The sequence below is a fragment of the Carassius gibelio genome, chromosome B15 (assembly GCF_023724105.1).
Source record: "Carassius gibelio isolate Cgi1373 ecotype wild population from Czech Republic chromosome B15, carGib1.2-hapl.c, whole genome shotgun sequence".
NCBI lineage: Eukaryota > Metazoa > Chordata > Actinopteri > Cypriniformes > Cyprinidae > Carassius > Carassius gibelio.
The window spans coordinates 4,374,845-4,394,249 of record NC_068410.1 but is presented as its reverse complement, the minus strand read 5'-3'; the positions used below and the strand labels follow the sequence as shown (position 1 = coordinate 4,394,249).

The window sequence follows — 19,405 nt, the reverse complement described above, 5'->3', positions numbered from 1 at the left end:
GTTATTTCAACAAATCGTTTTGATGCTTAAAATGGTTAAATCTATTTATTTCTATCTATGTTTTTAAGTGCATCTTGTTTTCACTGGTTTAAGTTTACTTTAATCATTATTCATTAGATTAGATGATTTAGATGATTAAAAGATGACTGATAGCTTTTCATTGAAAGCATGTTGTTCAATAAATGCAAGTATAATTAAAGCTGCAAGCAGCATTTATTTGGTTCAAGCATTTAAGGCATCTGAGGTGGTCAGAGCCAACCTGGACGTATGGATGACCGTTAAACACATCCAAAATGGAGAATAGGCTAACATACAGACACACACACTGAAATTAAATGATTAAACTAGTTTTTAAGATTTTAGATGTCATTTTTAGGTTTCACTGTAATCATAATGTGGCAAAATTTTAAAAACTGATACATCTGTATGAATAAAATGGAAAACATCATTTCAATGAGATTTAAAATGTTATAACAGTTAATTTATTAATGTTTTGGCATGAATTCATGAAAACAGTACTGTTTACCCTAGCTGAATGAGCCCATTAGTAGTCTTCCGCTTCCATCTAGTGGTTATAAATTGCATTTACTCAAACAACACTGTGTTTTTAAACATAACAGTTATAGTGTTGTTGTTTTTTTGCCCAATCTCTCTTAAATTTTGCATGCTTGTTTAGAATGAAATTATGCATTATTTTACACAGTTTTGATAATTTGTGGGCTTTCTGTTTGTATTAATAGGCCTTTGTGTACACTATGCAAATACCATATTATAAAATTACTGGTTTATAGTTGTCCAAATGCAATTGTTCAACATGTTTTTGATAATTATTGACCTTCAGAGTCTAGAGAATTGTACTTCAGTGGTTTTATTGATTTTCATCTTAAAACCCATCACTAGTTTGCCAAAGTAACTTTTTAAAATAATCTTGAATATTTAATTAACAGCTTTATTGACAACATTGGTCCCAGAGGCAAAGTTGTTCAGAATGAGGAGATTTATCATATGATATGAAGATTTAGTGTTTTTGAGTGAATATATGAGCATTTTCAAACAATTTGAGGCCATTTACGATTTAAATCTTGTGTTTTGAGACCTTTTCTACTGTTATAGCGCCACCTATGGTCTGATCTCCATGAAACTTTGCAGCCTTGTTAAGAGTCACCTGTTACATGATTTCTCTAAGTTTCATAAAGTTTTGAGTTTTCCTTTAGGTTTTATATGCTTTGGGGTATGTTTGGCCACACCCCTTTTTCTAAATTACCCCTTTACAGCTAACCAAAGGACAAAATTCAACATTTTTTTGATAATTATTGATCTATAGATTCCCCAGAATATTACTGCAGTGGTTTGGTTCCGATCGGGCAAAAAACCTAGGACTAGTTCGCAAAAGTAAGTTTTTAACATATTTGTGAACAACAATTGAACGATTTGATTGACAGCAATGGTTCTTGAGGCAAAGTTGTGCATTATGAGGAGATCTATCAAATGATATGCATATTGTGTTGATATGTGAAAGACCACGTGATTACAGAGCCATAAAACTCATTAGCGCCAACTAGGGACCGATTTCTTTCAAAATTCTTACAGACCTTAAGGTTCATGAGTCAAACGTACCCAGCGAGTTTCGTTCCGATCAACATCCGTTAACCCTTTCAAATAGGGGCTTAAAATTGTTTGGCCAATGGCGGCCATGTTTTTTGAGATATGCAAATGTCCTCATAGGTACTTGTGCCCCTTCAGACCAAGACACTGCATACCAATTTTCAAGTCGATCGAGCCAACGGTTGCCTAGTTATAGCCATTTATGTATTTTTTCTTATATCTTATATCTTATAGCGCCCCCAAGTGGCAGAGATGCGCATTTTTTTTATTTGACCAAAGATTGAGCTCGTACATATGTGTACCAAGTTTGGTGAAGATATCTCATTCCGTTCAAGAGTTATAGTCAAAATAGTATTTGGCTAACGTTAGCAGAGACGCTTTTTGGCGTACTGTTTCGCGTAAGAATAGAAATTTCAACTTTTTTTTTGATAATTATTGATATTGAGTGTCCAGGGAATATTTATGAAGTGGTTTGGTTCTGATTGGTTGAAAATCCTAGGACTAGTTCGCAAAAGTAGGTTTCGGATATAGCTCGATTTTGCGAGAAAACGGTGCTTCGTAGACCCCAAAAAGGCGCAATACACTTTTTCTCGGGCTAACCCAAGGATTGCAACGATGCTATGTTTTTGAGTCTATGGCTAACGGTTTTTGATTTACGGCCAAAAATGTCAATTTTTTTTGTTTTTTGCGCTATAGCGCCCCCGTTTGGCTGATTGAGAGAGACATACTTTTGCTAGTCTCCAAAATGTAAGAAAATCTCTATAAATGTAGATATACTTTTCAAAGCAACTTTATTTGAAGAAATTAAAAACACATCTCTATTTGAACGACAGCATAATATCTGCATAAACAGCATTTCATTTATTTGAATGACTGCGCAGATGATTAAGAGCTGATGTATAAGGTTCCTCTCCAGCATGTGTGTATGTGAATGTTTAAGTGTCCTTTTTGTGTGAAACTCCTTCCAGGCTGTGAGCAGGTAAATGGTTTTTCATCATTATGAATCCTGTGGTGCTGCTTCAAATGACTCACAGACTGTGGAAACTTAACACTTGACTTCAAACAACTTGGGCTATGAGCTTCTCCAGCCTTCCTCCAGACTCTAAGACCTTCATTTCCAAATGTAATACAAAGCTTACTCTCTTCTGAAAAAGAGCACTTTGGACCACTGGGCAACATTCCAGTTCTCTTCTCTTTAGCCCAGGTAACACACCTCTGACATTGTCTGTGGTTCATCAAATTCCTTGACATGTCTGTGTGTGGTGGCTCTTGATGCCTTGACCCCAGCCTCATGCTGCATTCCATGCAGCCCGTAACCCGTGTTTTTTCCAACCTTCTACCTGTGAAAGTGCACTGGAACAGCAATCAAACCCATGACTTCCCACCCGTGAACTCGTACTAGATAAATGTACTCCGAGTTCTGAGCTCTGACGTCATATTGCCCACGAAACAACAATGGCAGCCATACAGATAATATTGCCTACTGATGCAGTGTTTATGCAAGTGGTACATGTTGAAAAACGATTTTAGGACAATATAACGTTGCCATAATTTTATAATCTAGCTACAATTTCTTGTGCTCAGGAAGTTTGGCGTTGACTTGTCTGGAACGCTACAAAGTCATGAGTCATGCTTTGAAGTCGTGGTTCTCTTGGTTGGTTGTGCATCTTTTTCTTCCATACTTTTTCCTACCACTCATCTTTCTGTTAACATGTTTGGATACAGCACTCTGTGAACAGCCTGCTTCTTTAGCAATAAATGTTTGTGGCTTACCCTCCTTGTGAACGGTGTCAATGATAGTCTTCTGGACAACCGTCAGATCAGCAGTCTTCCCCATGATTGTGTATCCTAGTAAACCAAACTGAGAGACCATTTTGAAGATGTTTTGAGTTGATTAGCTAATTGCCATGTCAGCATATTCTAGTTTGTTGAGATGTGAATTGGTGAGTTTTTGTTAAATGTGCGCCAAAATCATCACAATTAAAATAACCAAAGATTTACCTACTTCAGTCTGTGTGCATTGAATTTATTTAATACACAAGTTTCGCAATTTGAGTCTAATTACTGAAATAAATGACCGTTTCCTCGACATTCTAATTTATTGAGTTGCACCTATACCCGGGTTGATAGACAGTACGTGTCCTAACATGATCAAGATCCAGAAATGTCATGTGGATATGTTGTTCATACCTTGATCTGAATGTAAACCATGTATCTGGAGTTTGACAAATATATTGCCAGCATTTACTGGTGAACTGATGTTGTTGATGTCTGTGGCTCCGCTGCGGATGTGAAATGCTGTGTGGCAAAGAGGTGAAAAGCACTAGACGTGGCAAAATCTAAATGTGTCAGAAATACACAGTATTTTTGTAAGGTTTAATAGTAGTACCATTAAGATTATTGAATAAATGTATCTGCTAAATTACAACAACAATAATTATTATTAGATCCACACTGTGTTCCAAAAAGGTATAATTTTTACATTTTACAACAGAAACTGCATATAATTAGTTCACAGTTTAAAGTTTTAGATAATACATAAATATAGACAAAAAATCACAATCTTATGTGCAAACAGATCAGAAGAATGTTTAGCACATTTCATTCTCTTTAACACAGCAATTTTGTAACTGACATTTATTTTTCCTGTAAATGAAAGACACTCTTTACAATTTACAGTTTTTTTAAATTCTTTCGTAAATCTGGTTGTTCAACAACAAATATTTTATTGAAAAACAATTGAACCTAGACTTGAAAGTGCACTATTCAAACTTAAATTGTTATAATTCATGAACGCTTTTGAATAGAGACCTAAGGTTGGTCTGTTTTTAAAGAAGACAGTAAGCAGATTATTGTAGAAGTTAAATAAATTAATTAAAAAAAAAGTTAAAAAAGTAACATTTGTAAACAAAATGTATTGTTCTATTTTTATTATATATATATATATATATATATATATATATATATATATATATATATATATATATAGTAAAATAAATAATTTACAAAATAGTTTTTAATCCAATCCAAATTTGTGTTCCCAAATTGAAGTTTATATATATTTTTAAAAATGGAGGTTACTATGCAATTTTGTTTTAGTGTTATACCACAAACAGCCACCAGGTGCCATTCAAACCACATTGAATTTTTTTGATGCATTTTTCTGTCACAAATTTCTCTCTCCGTATTTTTTCCTATCACAAAATAACAAAATATGGAATCTTGAGACTCAGACCTTTCTGAAGATATGTATTTTGTCAAGATTCTAAAACGTTTTGATTCCAAAAGATTGTAATACAATTTATAATATGACACCTTGCAAAGGGGTTATATTTACAGAAAATAAAATATTAGTTATCGCTGTGAAAAGAAACGGTAAAACGGTAGAAAGGTCCCGTGTATCAAAACATGATGCGATAGCGGGCTTTGGACGGAGTGGCATATGACAGAAACCGTACCTGTATAAGGAGTTCAGCTGGTTTTTACCTTGAGCCGGTGAAATTCTCAACATTGTGACACTGTTTGGCGCGGATACATGTATCGCTCCCCCATATCGTCCATAAACAACATTAGTTTCGCAAATCGAAAATCACAGTTTGGTCTCGATTTCATATCTAGGGACAGCAAGTATTTTGTATTCATTTATTATATTTTTTTCCTGAAATGTAGTGATTTAAAATATGCCAGGCTTTAGTTCACGAAAAGGCCACCAGGCGGAGCCAAAATACAACTTTTCAAGATCCATTGCAACGTAAAAGTGATTTCACTATTCTTTTGTTATTGTTATTATTATTATTTTTATTTTTTTTGCGGGCTGAGATAAAAATATTTTGATATTTAACAAACTGTTTATTTGGTGCCCGTGTCCATAAGCCTTGTAGAAAACTGATGGATGGATGTTGGGTGTTAACCTTTAATTTGCCACATAGAGACACAGACGCGTGAACCCATGGTCTGATAGTCTTTGGGAATCTATCTCTCTCTCTCTCTCTCTCTCTCTCTCTCTCTCTCTCTCTCTCTCTCCTCAGTGTATCAAGCGCTTTTACGCAACTGAGCATCGCACCTTACCTGAAATCTTTCAGCGACTTTTTCTTGTGTCTGCTGTTTAATGTAGATGTATTTTTAAACATCTAATTGGATGTTCTTGTTGTGTAAGTGTGAGAGAGATCAAGAAGAACAGAAGGACCAGAGGAGTTTTACTACAATGAGACGAATATTGATCCTGATGCTGCTCGCGCTCGGGCTGTCCTGCGCGCGCGCGCACAGAGGTAAGCCAGCATCCTACATCAACATGTCTTCACGTAAAAACAAGATATGATGCATTTATGAGGCATTTTAACGTTTTGAACATGACAAAGAAGTCGGTAGAAATTAATTTGTATTCCCCGAGAGGGTTTATTCAACGAATGCGCGCGTCTTCTGAATTTCATCCTTTGGTTTCCAGATAGTTTTGAAAAGTCGCAGATCAAAATTGTATTCTCATTTAAATGAGTTTTTATTGTTTAATTGTCTTTAGATCAAAGGCTGAATGTCAGATTTGTAGACGGTCGTTGTTATTAAACACTACAATTTACTGAACACGTGCTGGAACAAAATGTAGAATTACATTATGCTGTATGTGTGTTTTGGGGATGCAATATTTATTAATATTTTATATGATGCTTTTATCAAAGTTTGAGAGTTTGCAGTTGCATTTGCATTTTTTAGATTAGTTTTCAGTCCTTTGCAGCTGCAATCCTGCTGTAGTTTATAACAATAATACAGTAGCTAAATCAAGCTTTAAATGGGGTTTAATTTTAGACAACATGATTACCTTTGTTTCCTACAAAGCCCTCTCATAAAATAGACTAGTTTGGAAGTATGTTGGCTCACAAAACTTACTGAAGATATTGAGCTTATAATAATTGATCAGTGCACAGCTTTTCTCTCTCTTTTCTCTTCCTTTTCTGGTCTTGTATTGTTGTCCTGCCCTGTCCGGTGATGCATGTTCTTGTCTTTCTCTTTTCATCTTCAGTGATTATCCATCCTGTGTTTGTGTATTTCATGATTCACTTCACTAGCTGCAGACTCCTTGGGCTGTTTGTCCCTATCACATGCATAAACAAACCTCCCTCCTTCTCGTCTTCAGACACATAAGATAGAAGTTTATGTCAAAATGTATTTTGCACAAAGTGGTTAATTCAGCCTGGAATGATAAGAAACATCTGGAAATCACAAAATAAACCACCACCAAATGTGTCCAGCTGTTATGAGTGTCTCAGTGTCAGCAGATGCTGGATAGATTGGTATTAGTAGTGGACACCTTTGCCTTGTGTTTGCAGTTGCTGTGACACACACAGCGAGCAGCTGCTGAATTCTCAGTCTATTGCGTTATGTTTCCAAGCAACAAAAGGCAATGCATTATTAAGAAGAGAAAGGAACCTATGCAGACCTTGGGTTTTCAAATCAATGATATTACGGACATCTTTGTTTATATAGCAAATAAAATATGTTTCTTATAAGCTCAAGGGTTCAGGTCTGATGCAATATGGTATATCCTGCAAACATCTCTCTTTTGTGCAATATTTTTATATGTTTTCTGGAAGAAACTATAGATTTTAAATAGGGATGCAACATTATGTAGGCTGATGTCAATGATGTTTGATAATGGCGCACTCATTTACATCTTTTTTACATTTAAATTAAATGAGCTTCATCAAGTGCTCACTTAAGGTTAAACTTTATTGAAACTACTAACTTAGCACACTGTTAAAATAATCTTGAATATTAATCTTTCCAATAGAATATTGTGATGTCTAAATTCCTTGATATTTAATCTATCAGTGAAACTAATTTGAAACAATGTAATGTTAGGTATTGTTCTTAATAAAAGTTTTGCTACTATACTTTTTATTAGGCCTATTCATCATATTATTCTACAGTTTCTTATTGTAATATTTTCAAATCTTGATCAAGGCTGACAGGTAACATTGAATTTTATACACTCATTGATATTTAAATGTGAAATGTGAATGAAAATGAATGGAAAAGAAAAATAATTACAAAAATATAGCTTAAACAACAATGATTAGGGTTTTGATGCTTTAAGATCGTTAATTGTGTGCACAAAATACATTATATATGTGACCCTGGACTACAAAACCAGTCATAAGTGTCAATTTTTCAAAATTTAGATTTATACATAATCTGAAAGCTGAATGAATAAGCTTTCCATTGATGTATAGTTTGTTAGGATTTGTCAGGAATCTGAGGGGGCAAGAAAATCAAAATTCTGAGAAAATTACTTTTGAAGTTTAAGTTCTTTACAATGCATATTACTAAACAAAAATTAAGTTTTGATACATTTACGGTAGGAAATGTACAAAATATCTTCATGGAACATGATCTTTAATATCCTACAGATTTTTGGCATTAAAGAAAAATCTATATTTTTGGCCAATACAATGTTTTTTTTTTTTTTTTTTTTTGTGGGGGGGGGGGGCAACTTAAGACTTTTTTTGATAATGGTCACATATTATTTACAAAGCTACGTAAATCAAAGAGGCAAATTACTATTTTCAGATTTATTTATTTTTTACGGCAGTTATCAAATTGAGCCCATACATAAAGATGCCAGGTTTGATGAAAATATCTCATTCCATATGACCATAAAAGTGACCCATGCCTAAATGTTTTGATAAATGGTTGATTTATCCTCACAACAACACAGCTTATATTTGTTGTAAGTCTTTAACAGATGACTGCAGTAAAAACATTTCTTGTTTTTTTGCATTGTGTCCTTTTGTTGCAATCAGAGTCAATGCTATTGTGTACCCAAAGTCTCTAGGCCTTATGGTTTGGTCTAAACGATAGAAATATAATAATACTAAAGTCCTTACATCTACAACAGGGTTTCAGAGTTTCACGCTTGAACCCCTATCTTTGAAAGTGTTTTTTACTGAAAAACAGCCTCACATCACCTTTACACTTCTGTCCTGTTCTTTGGGAGATAGCAGTGCTTGAACTAGAATCAGGAAGCTTGAACAGACCTCGTTAGGCTCTGGGGTTGTCGACTCTTGGGTTTGGTTTCGCTGAGGCAGCGTTCTACATACATTTGATTAATGTGCCGAGCATCTGAACCTGTGTGGGCTCTGACAGCCCTCTGATTGATTGTTAACAGTGTATCATATATATTCATTAGTGGAAGTGAGTGTGTCATTATCATCATCATCATCATCACACAAAAGAAGCTACATGTTCCTCCTCTCTCAAATATGTGTGTGTGTGTTTGTGTGTGCATGTGTTTGTGTTTGTGTGCATGTGTGTGTGTGTGTGTGTGTGTGTGTGTTTGGCTGCTCATGGGAGGCCCACACCATATGTTCATTACTCATTTCTCCTTAAACTCTGTGTTCATGTATGCACAAAATAAAGTCAAAACAAAAGGTTGCAAGTCTTAAAAGTACATATAAATCTAAATGTTTAATTCAGTGTTATTTTACAGTGTTATCATGGTATTATTGGATTTTTTAGTAATAAATGTAGATTATGGTTTTGGAATGGATCTGGAAATCTCAAAACTTTATTCAGGGTTTTTGTGGGTGATGGCATTGAATGTTTCCTGCACTGAAAAAATCATCCCTACAGTAAGATTCAGTTACTTAAGATGCAAAATGAAGATATAAAGTCTTGTTTTCTGCAAAAGTGAACAAAAGTAAGTCAATTAATGCTTAATGCATTCACAAATATCTGCCAGTGAGGTATAAAAAAAGTATCCCTTCAAACTAAGTTGATTTTGCGGAGTCTGTTTTTTATTTGTTTTGATTAGTCTGATGTGTTCTTGCTTTAATCACATACTGTATTGTTTTCTGATCAGTGTCTCAGCATACAAGCCTTCTTATACTTATTTTGCTTCTCAAGTAAATGTATCTTGATTTCATAATCTTTAGACAGTTTTAATGAAAAAAAAGTCAAAAATACTAAAGAAAACACAACTTGCTGTTACTATAAAATATTTCCATAGTGTAGTGGTTGGGAATAAGTATTCAAAGGTTTAAGCTTTTATTTTGTAAATGTGCCCCCTACTTTTACATTTTGAAAACATGAATGATTTTACTTCTCTTCAATTTAACTGATTTATTTAAAATGTATAACCAGAATGTATTTTAGAATTTTTGGATTTGAAACGTCTTTTTGTTAATTGTATACCTTGTGTTATTTATTCTGTGATCGCCACGAAAATAACCTTGATGCTGGCATGGCATTAAAAAGTGAACAAATAAATAAATATGTTCCCTTCAATTTATTCCTTCACGTTGTCTTAAAAAGTCGAAAGAAGAAATGTACCTTCATAAAACCTGCAGAAACCCTGTTATTGCTGACAGCATCTAGCAAAGTACATACTACATAGTACATCCTCATTCCTTCGCTTACATATAACACAAAACAATACTGTCACATGACCTCAATCATATCTGCATAGACGAAAACAACAATCATTTTTATACCATTATATTTATTAAATTCCTGTAACCTAGTTCTGTCATTCTCCCTGTGCTCTGGGCTCATTTCCCTCCATAACAGTGATGAAAGGAACCATTTTGGCTTTAAATGCACAAGACTGTAAAGGAGCCATTCTGGCTCTGAGCTCCCATCTGTATCACGAGCCCAATGAGGCTGCAGGGGTGCAGTCGCGCTCCTTCAATGCCCACTGCCCTGCTGCTGTGGAAAATGTTGATCATCATGAGCGCTGTGGTTAGGAGTGGAGCTGTGAGCCGTGTTAGTACTAATGCTAACTGGATTCATGCTGAGGAACCACTCATATGCTGTTAATGCCGTGTCTCATAAAACAGGCCTTTATGTTGTAGAAATAAAAGACACTGAAGCAGATTCTCAACTTTCCATCAGAAAATCACTTTTAGGTCACTGACCACAGTTAGCAACCGCCTATATCATATACCAGGGTCCACCATCATAGCTTTTTAGATGTGGGTGTCGATGCACCCAGTTCTTAATTTAATTTTACTCCAATTCTGATTAATTTAGGCAAATTCTTATATATTTTAATATTTTAAAATGTAGTAATATTTATTATTTTCCTTGCATAATAAATTCTTTCTCACAGGTAATTCTAACTTGGTAAATAATAGATAGAATAATAAAAAATAAAGATTTTTTTTAAATACGTTAATCTCATCAAATATAAATATTAATTTTGAAAGTTAACAACAAGGCCTAAAATATATAATAACTTTATAACAAACTATAATAACTAACACAAACTATAATAACTAACACAAACTATATAACGGATATAATAATCAACACAATATCAGGTAAACCAACCAAAATAAACTTATTTATGAAACTGTGATATATATTACAACTACATATTAAGTGAATGATATAGTAAAACTATATATATATATATATATATATATGTGTGTGTGTGTGTGTGTGTGTGTGTGTGTGTTTGTCATTATTTTTAAACTATTGCAGTCAATCTTGATTACATACTCTGTATAAAAAATGACTTGTTTTGTCATGGGGTTGTAGCTTTGGCAGCAAATTCATGAACTGATAAAAAGACGTGTGGGAAATCAGTGTCAAGCTGACTGAAATAAACATTTTGATTAATTGGGGAAAGAATACATTTACATTTATTATTCATATGTTTGTTTTTGTTTTTTAGCTACATTAAAACTACATTTTTGCTAGAAATACCCATGCATTTTACAAACATGATGGTATTGGTAAGAATATAAAGGAGATGAGAGAACCAGAGAACATGCATTTGGGTGGGAGATTGGACACTCGGGATGTAGAAAAACCCATAACAGCTGCCAGCGGATTAAAACAGCTTTAAGACAGATTAACACTTTATTTCCTCTGTTGTGCATGTGAGAAAAAGAGAGAAAGAGACTCTTTGGAGTTGGTTCTGCAAGCTTTTTGACTGACCCAGAATGAGAATCTATAACTGTGTTGATTTAGAGCATTTGTGATAGTTTTAATAAATATGTTTTCTTCTCTGCAGGCTATAAAGTGGACTGTTGTGTTTATCAGTCAACGAAAGTCCTTGTTTTCCATGTCTTCTAAAAAGAAGTAGATTTTTAGTGATTTGGCCCCCACTCAATCTCCTATTCCCCATTTCCCTCATCTTTCTTTCTGTCCTCTTTTCTTTACCTTTCTCCTGTGCTTTTCTCAGCTTTAGTTGGTCTCTCTGGGACATAAAACAAGTAAATGATATGGCCCTGACCTTTAGAGGGCATGCTTTATTTCTTATAAGAAGAAAAATTGTGGATGGAGAGAAGAAGGTGAGAACAGATCAGGTGCACATGTGGGTTAACCTTTCCAAGGTGTAATTCACAAAATTAATTATAGATGATTGTATATTTTCATTTTCTGTCTATTCTGACTCTATTCTTCTATTCAGTGTCTGGTTAGAAATCAAATTATTTAGTTTGTATATCTTAAAGATGCCTTTGACTTCTCATATACAGTCTTTTTTTTCATAATTCATTGTAAAACGTAATAATTATTGGATGCTGAAAGCTGGCAGTTAATTTTTAAATGGTTGGTTATAAAATGCACTGATTTATGATTCAACTTCATACTGCAATATAGGCTCAGCAATGTGTATCTGACACAATTATAGTCTTTCTTTACTGCACATGCATGTAATTTGAACATGAATTAAGTGCCTATAGGGTCTTGAGGATTTGAAAAAACTGCTGCATCTAAAGAAAGATCGACTAAAGAACAATCCAGAAAGTTGCTGTTTGGAGTCCTAACATTGTTGTGTGATGCTTACAACAACCTATTGTAACATTTTTGTGTTAAAGGGTGACATTCATAGCAGTGTGAATTGATTGGCTGTTTTTGAAAATCATGCCTTGGTGAACATTACAGAGGATGCAGCAAAAGTATTTCAAAACAGATTTAAAATGGTTTGCTTTTGTAAATTAAAGACCACATCTTTCTCTTTCTCTTAGTGAATAAGCACAAGCCGTGGATCGAGAGCTCATACCACGGCATCATCACAGAAAACACAGATGCGGTTCTGCTGGACCCTCCTTTAGTGGCTCTGGACAAAGACGCTCCAGTTCCATATGCTGGTAAGGAAGCAAGAAATGAGCACTTTATAGGCTACTGGGTTTGTAGTACAGTGCTGCACACACATCTTTCCTGAGGCTGTTTCAGCTGATCAGTGTGTGTGTGTGTGTGTGTGTGTGTCTGTGCACTCCATCTGTTCTATCTGATTATTAGATGCTTTATGCTTTTCCAGATCCTCTGCTGTTTGCCAGATTACACTGCCAATGTATCAGATCCTCCAGCTGAACTGTATTTCTCTGATACACTTAAACTGAGTCACTGCTTAAGGACACACACACACACACACAGACACACACACACACACACAGCCAGCATTGCCTCTATCTATCTATCTATCTATCTATCTATCTATCTATCTATCTATCTATCTATCTATCTATCTATCTATACACATGACTACTATTATATTGTTGTTCTATCTATCCATTATCACCTGTTGTTCTATCTATCCATCCATCCATCATCACCTGTTGTTCTATCCATCCATCATCACTTGTTGTTCTATCTATCCATCCATCTATCATCACCTGTTTTTCTTTCCATCTATCCATGATAACCTGTTGTTCTATCCATCCATCCATCTATGCATCACTTGTTGCTCCATCCACCCATCCATTGATCCATCATTTCCTGTTGTTCTATCCATCCATCATCACCTGTTGATCCATACATCATCCATCCATCCATGATCACCTCTTGCTCAATCTATACATCCATCACATGTTGTTCCATCCATCCATCATTATCTGTTGTTCTATCATCCATCCATCCATCCATCCATGCATCACCTGTTGCTCCATCCATCACGTTGTTCTATCCAACCCATTGTTATATTCGTCCATCCAACCATTGCTTGTTGTTCCATCCATCCATCTACCCATCCATCCATCTACCCATCCATCCATCCGTCCATCCATCAACTGTTGCTTCATCCATTCATTATGTTATTTTATCCATCACATGTTGTTCTTTCCAACCTGTTGTTATATCCATCCATACATGGGTTGTTGTTCTATCCATCCTTCCATCCATTGCCTGTTGTTCTATCCATCTTCCATCCTTCACCTGTTGCTCCATCCATCCATCACATGTTGTTCTATCCATCCAACCATCCTTCCATCATCACCTGTTGCTCCATACATCCATCCATCCTTCGCCTGTTGCTCCGTCCATCCATCCATCCTTCGCCTGTTGCTCCGTCCATCCATCCATCCTTCGCCTGTTGCTCCGTCCATCCATCCATCCATCCATCCATCACATGTTGTTCTATCCATCCAACCATCCTTCCATCCATCACCTGTTGCTCCATACATCCATCCATCCTTCGCCTGTTGCTCCATACATCCATCCATCCTTCGCCTGTTGCTCCCTCCATCCATCCATCCATCCATCACATGTTGTTCTATCCATCCAACCATCCTTCCATCCATCACCTGTTGCTCCATACATCCATCCATCCTTCGCCTGTTGCTCCGTCCATCCATCCATCCATCCATCCATCCATCCATCCATCACATGTTGTTCTATCCATCCAACCATCCTTCCATCCATTGCCTGTTGCTCCATCCATCCATCCATCACCTGTTGTTCTACCCATCCATCCATCCATTGTAAAACCATCATTCGGTTTGTCTTGATAAACTTTGCTTCAAAGTTAAAAAATACATTAATTTATGACTTTCTCTGAATTTTAATGCATTCCATTAGATCTAAATTTAAATGTCAATTCTGCATCCTGTTCTCTCACTCTTCTGTCTCACTTCAACTGAAAACGCGTCTCATTTCAGTTCTGAATGGCGCACAACCCTGCAGTTCCAATCAACTTGGAATTCTAAAGCATCTCAAAGCAATTTAAAAAGATACAGGAAGAATTAATTTTAAAATAACAATTAACATAGTTCAAAAAGGAAGTCTTCCTCTTTACCCTTCCTCCCTCTTTTTACCCTATTCTTTCATTTTTCCATCTCTGATGATTTAGTGCCACTGGCGGTTTTCATTTTCTCTCCATGAAATACTATCAGATTTAACAATCTCTTCTCTTTCTTATTCCTCCTAAATAAATTAGTTCTTTAGGGAGTGTTAGTGGAGTTTTTACTGGCAGAATTCTAGTCAGACAGCTGCTGCTGAAAGAGACCCATCCCTTCAGAAACACACTGCGATCCCTGATATCTAACACACATACACTTATTAATTTCTGTTTTTTTCAACCTAAAATATAATCAAAATGAAGCCATGACATGTATATATGTATGAATAATCTATACTTTACACACCACTCATGGTGCATTTCAATATCAAGGAAAATAATAGCACAAAATATCACCCAACACGATTGCACTATTCTTTCAATAAACCTCCACTTTGATCTACATTCATTTGTGTGTAAGCTTCTTTAGACCTACAGCCCAGCCGAAAAGAAGCTGTGCTTCACTGTGATTCTGTGAAAATGCTTTTTCAAGGGGAAATGACCTTGCATTGGGTTTCAGTGCATTTCTAGACACCAAAATAATATTAATAAGAAAACACACACATTTTACCATTGAAATGACATCTGTGCATCTCCACTGTTCGGAAGCACCAGTATCACTACAGCAGAACTGACACTGAAGCTCAGATGTTTGCTCAGATGTTCACATCTTACCCAGCATATTCGTCCATGTGATTTATTGCTACACGTGACCTTTACACAAACATCCCTGACTGTATTCTGACAAGAAGATTAATTATCTAGTGTACATAATACATTCCCATGAGAGGATCGAAAGGGGAGAAAGAAAGAAAGTATAAAGAGTTCTAGGTTATATCTCATAAAAATTCAGAGCAACAGGGTATTATTCTTCATATTAAACCACCAAAAACAAGCTAAAGTATTCAGTTTTTACAGGGACAAAAATATACATTAATATATTATTGTTACATATTTTAAATACAAATTTAAGTATAAGAAATTACATTTTCTCATATCACGCTTCATTGTCATCTATGGAAAAAATACATTCATACAAGATGACTCTTTATTATAAATATTACAATTTAATATTTGCAATTATTTATAAATAACTGTAGCCTATAATATTTTTTCAGTTTCATTATTATGTATACTTTATTATTTATAAATAATGTCATAATATGTAATAATATGCAATGTAAAAATACCCATCACTGAAAATACACAACTTATTATGCATATGTATATATATATATATATATATATATAAAATATTTATAAAGAAATCATACTTAATATTATATATTTGAAATTATTCTAATTCAATACTTTCTAATTATAATGTCAGAATTATTTATAGATAATTAAAACACATAGATACAGACAGACAGACAGACAGACAGACAGACAGATAGACAGATAGATAGATAGATAGATAGATAGATAGATAGATAGATAGATAGATAGATAGATAGATAGATAGATAGATAGATAGATAGATAGATAGATAGATAGATGTGAACTACTTGAAGTTTAATGTTGTTAAGTTTATAGCATTTCAGCTTCACCACTTCAGACCAAACAAACCAAGAAAATATTTTCATGCATGCAGAAACACACGTCTGGTTGAATTAGGTTTTTGTTGGAAACTCAAACTGTCTTCAGTATGTGTTACAGGTAATGTACCTATAAAATGTAATTAAAAATAAAGTGTGATTAATGGTTCTCCAGCAACTACCGATGAAGTGTAATTAATTAAGAGGGCGTAATTTATGTTGAAGCAAGACTGAGTTTGTTACGAGGGTAATTGCTGGCAGGTTACAAAACAACATGCTGAATAATTGATGGGTGTGATGCTCCAGTGATTAGAGCAGATCGCTGTAACGGAGCAGCGGTTATACAGAGTCGAGTGCATGAAAACAGCCAGAGGTTGCAATCCTTTGATAGGTTTCAGTCATAAATGCTTTAAAGAACTTTAGCTTAAAATAAATAAGAGTGTAGACTGTATAAACCAAAGGTACAGTGAGTGGTAGTTATAAAAGAGGATAAATGCAGTTATTCTGAAGGAAGTTTCAGAAGGAACACATAGATGGAAGTTATGTAGCACTTCTGAAATGTGTCTTAACCACTTTCAGACTCCGGGATCTGAAAATAACATTTATTAAGTGCCAAATGAGGGTAAAAATCCTGTAGATAAAAGATAGACTATTTGCCAGTGGGTGCCCAGAATGCAGAAAATGTTTTTGTTGCTAAATGCAAGGAAAATGGCAAAAAATTGTCATTTTCATAGGTAAATATTTTTTTTTTAATTATTTAAAGATACTATCCAATTGTAATTAAATTAATGTAATTGTTATATAAAAATTATATATATATAAAAAAAGAAGAAAAAAAATATATATATATACATACATATATTTGTTTTGTCTGTCAGATGAAGATCTAGAAATGGAGGAAACCTCACATCAAACATTGTTTTGTTTCAAATGAAAAGCGACGAGACTGAATTGAATATTGAAGGAAAGCTTGAGTGACAGAGGGAAGGAGCATCTTGAATGATAAAAGACAGCATTCAGTAGTGTGTGTGTGTGTGTGTGTGTGTGTGTGTGTGTGTGTGTGTGTGAGGGGTCACTGCGAGGCCAGTCGTATACGAGTCCCTCAAGGCCTATAAGACACTCCGTCTCTAAGATGGACAGTAACAGAGTATAAATCACAGCTGCCTACGGCGGCCTGTAAACATTGATCAAACACATGGCGGGAAATGAGACACTATATTAGACACACTTTTCTATTAAAAAATACAGATTGTAGTCTTTTAATGTTTGCTTTGCTATTTCAAAAGCTCATTTAAACTATATAATTAGATTTGATGTTAGGTTCCCTATCTGAAATCTCATTTAAGGTGGCTTTAAATTTAATAAAGCTTTATTATGTTTGATAAGGCTCACGCAAAAAACATACATGACATTTAAAAATATACAACAAATAGACACAAAAAATCTTCTAGTCTGCTAATAGCATTTAGAATAAATGCCTGTTTTTAACCATAAAAAAGCATTGCCTAACTGGGAATCGAAGCAGTTGTTTCATGCGGACACAGCTTTGGAGATTGTTTAAACTGCTGTTGATTGTTTTAAAGGCATATGCACTTAAAACAAAGTTATGCCTTGAAAATTAAACAAAGCTCCAAATGTAATTGGTTCACAGGTCAGTATTGATTTAAAAAAAGATAAATGCAGGTAATAAGAAGCAACTAAATCTAATAATCATGCATAGCTCAGTAAATAGTAATTTGTTGTTGATGTCAAAGGTTGCATGTCCCATAAAACTCAAAAACTCATCATTCACTTGGTAGAAGCCAGTTAAAATAGACAGATGGCAACGTAAAATGCAATGCTCTTAACCTCAATGAAAAATGAAGAAAACATCAAAAGGAAATAAACACAAATCAGTTGCATTTTTTATTGTTTGCAGAAAGCAGCACGAGATGTTTAGAAACCAAAACTGTCAATTTTCCATATTTCCTTTCCAGCATTTTTACATAAATCATTTTGCAAATTATTATAGTATATGCAGCTAGATCTATATCTGATTTAAATGTATAATTAATTAATAATAACCCCATTATTTTGTCTTGTGTTCAGTTACCAATCCAACACCAATTAATTACAAAAGTATATAACAAATACAACATATTAAAAAATATAAAACTTTAAAATTAGATATAATTTTATTATATTTTACATTAAATGTATGTTGTATAAAACTAGTCTTTTCTGAAAATGGTTGAGAGACACTGATTTAAAGAACGTCCTGATGGTAATACATTGGGAGAAGAAATGAGAAAAGAAACAGATTGTCTGAGGAAGACTGGAGGAGAAGAAATGAGCTGGAAGGGGTTTCTCTCTCTCTCTCTCTCTCTCTCTCTGAGCTTTGTGTTCAGTTGACAGCTTATTGGAAATACAGAGCATGTCAATCACAGATATACAGTGTGTGTGTGTGTGTGTGTGTGTGTGTGTATGAATCCTTTTAGTGATCCAGCCTTCAATACATGCACTCCATACTGATTTTTCATACCTTCATAACAAATGCAGTCACGTTCATCTCTACAGCCATATTTATGACTTTAGCATGTTATATATATCACAGATATTGATCATCACAGGTCTGTTTATATCCAAACTACACATCCTCTATATAAACTATTGTGTTACTGCACATCTCTCAGGAAAACATCATATATACAGTATACTTTATATATCACTGCACTCTCTTTTGTCACTCATAATAAAAATACACCTTAGATTAATATTTCATTTCCATTTAATAATTCATTTCTAAAGATAATGTGTATTTTCCCATCAATTTAGCAAAATACACCCTTCAGGATGTTCAAGCTCGCCATATATATAGTAAAAACGCCCATCACTTAGATTCATGCATTTAGCAGACGCTTTTATCCAAAGTGACTTTCAAAACAGGAAGCAATTTAATCCTGACACACAGGTTGTATTAAAAACAAGGGGGTGAAACAACACTGACGTTTCTGAAAACACATAAACCAACAATTAAAAAATAGTGCAGAATAAATGCGAGAACACATGCTGTGTGAACGCCCCCTTGCTATATCAGTGTCAGGGAATTTTGATAAAAGCAAAGCTGAAAAAGACAAACACAAAACCCACACATATACTTCTGAATGCTTTCGCTTTGTAATGCACGAATGCACTATTATTCTGTTTTAGTCTTATGCGTTCGCGCAAA

The 19,405-nt window shown here is 34.6% G+C and overlaps 1 protein-coding gene across 1 annotated transcript in view; it reads left to right on the top strand.

The window, feature by feature from the left end:
• Positions 1 to 5,654: 5,654 nt before the first annotated feature.
• LOC127972943 (calsyntenin-2-like) overlaps positions 5,655 to 19,405 on the top strand; it is a 54,373-nt gene continuing 40,622 nt past the window's right edge. Inside the window, exons 1-2 of the mRNA XM_052576960.1 lie at positions 5,655 to 5,873; positions 12,573 to 12,695. Coding sequence (XP_052432920.1) covers positions 5,744 to 5,873; positions 12,573 to 12,695 — 253 coding nt within the window. The 5' untranslated portion in view covers positions 5,655 to 5,743. The remainder of the gene's footprint in view (positions 5,874 to 12,572; positions 12,696 to 19,405) is intronic.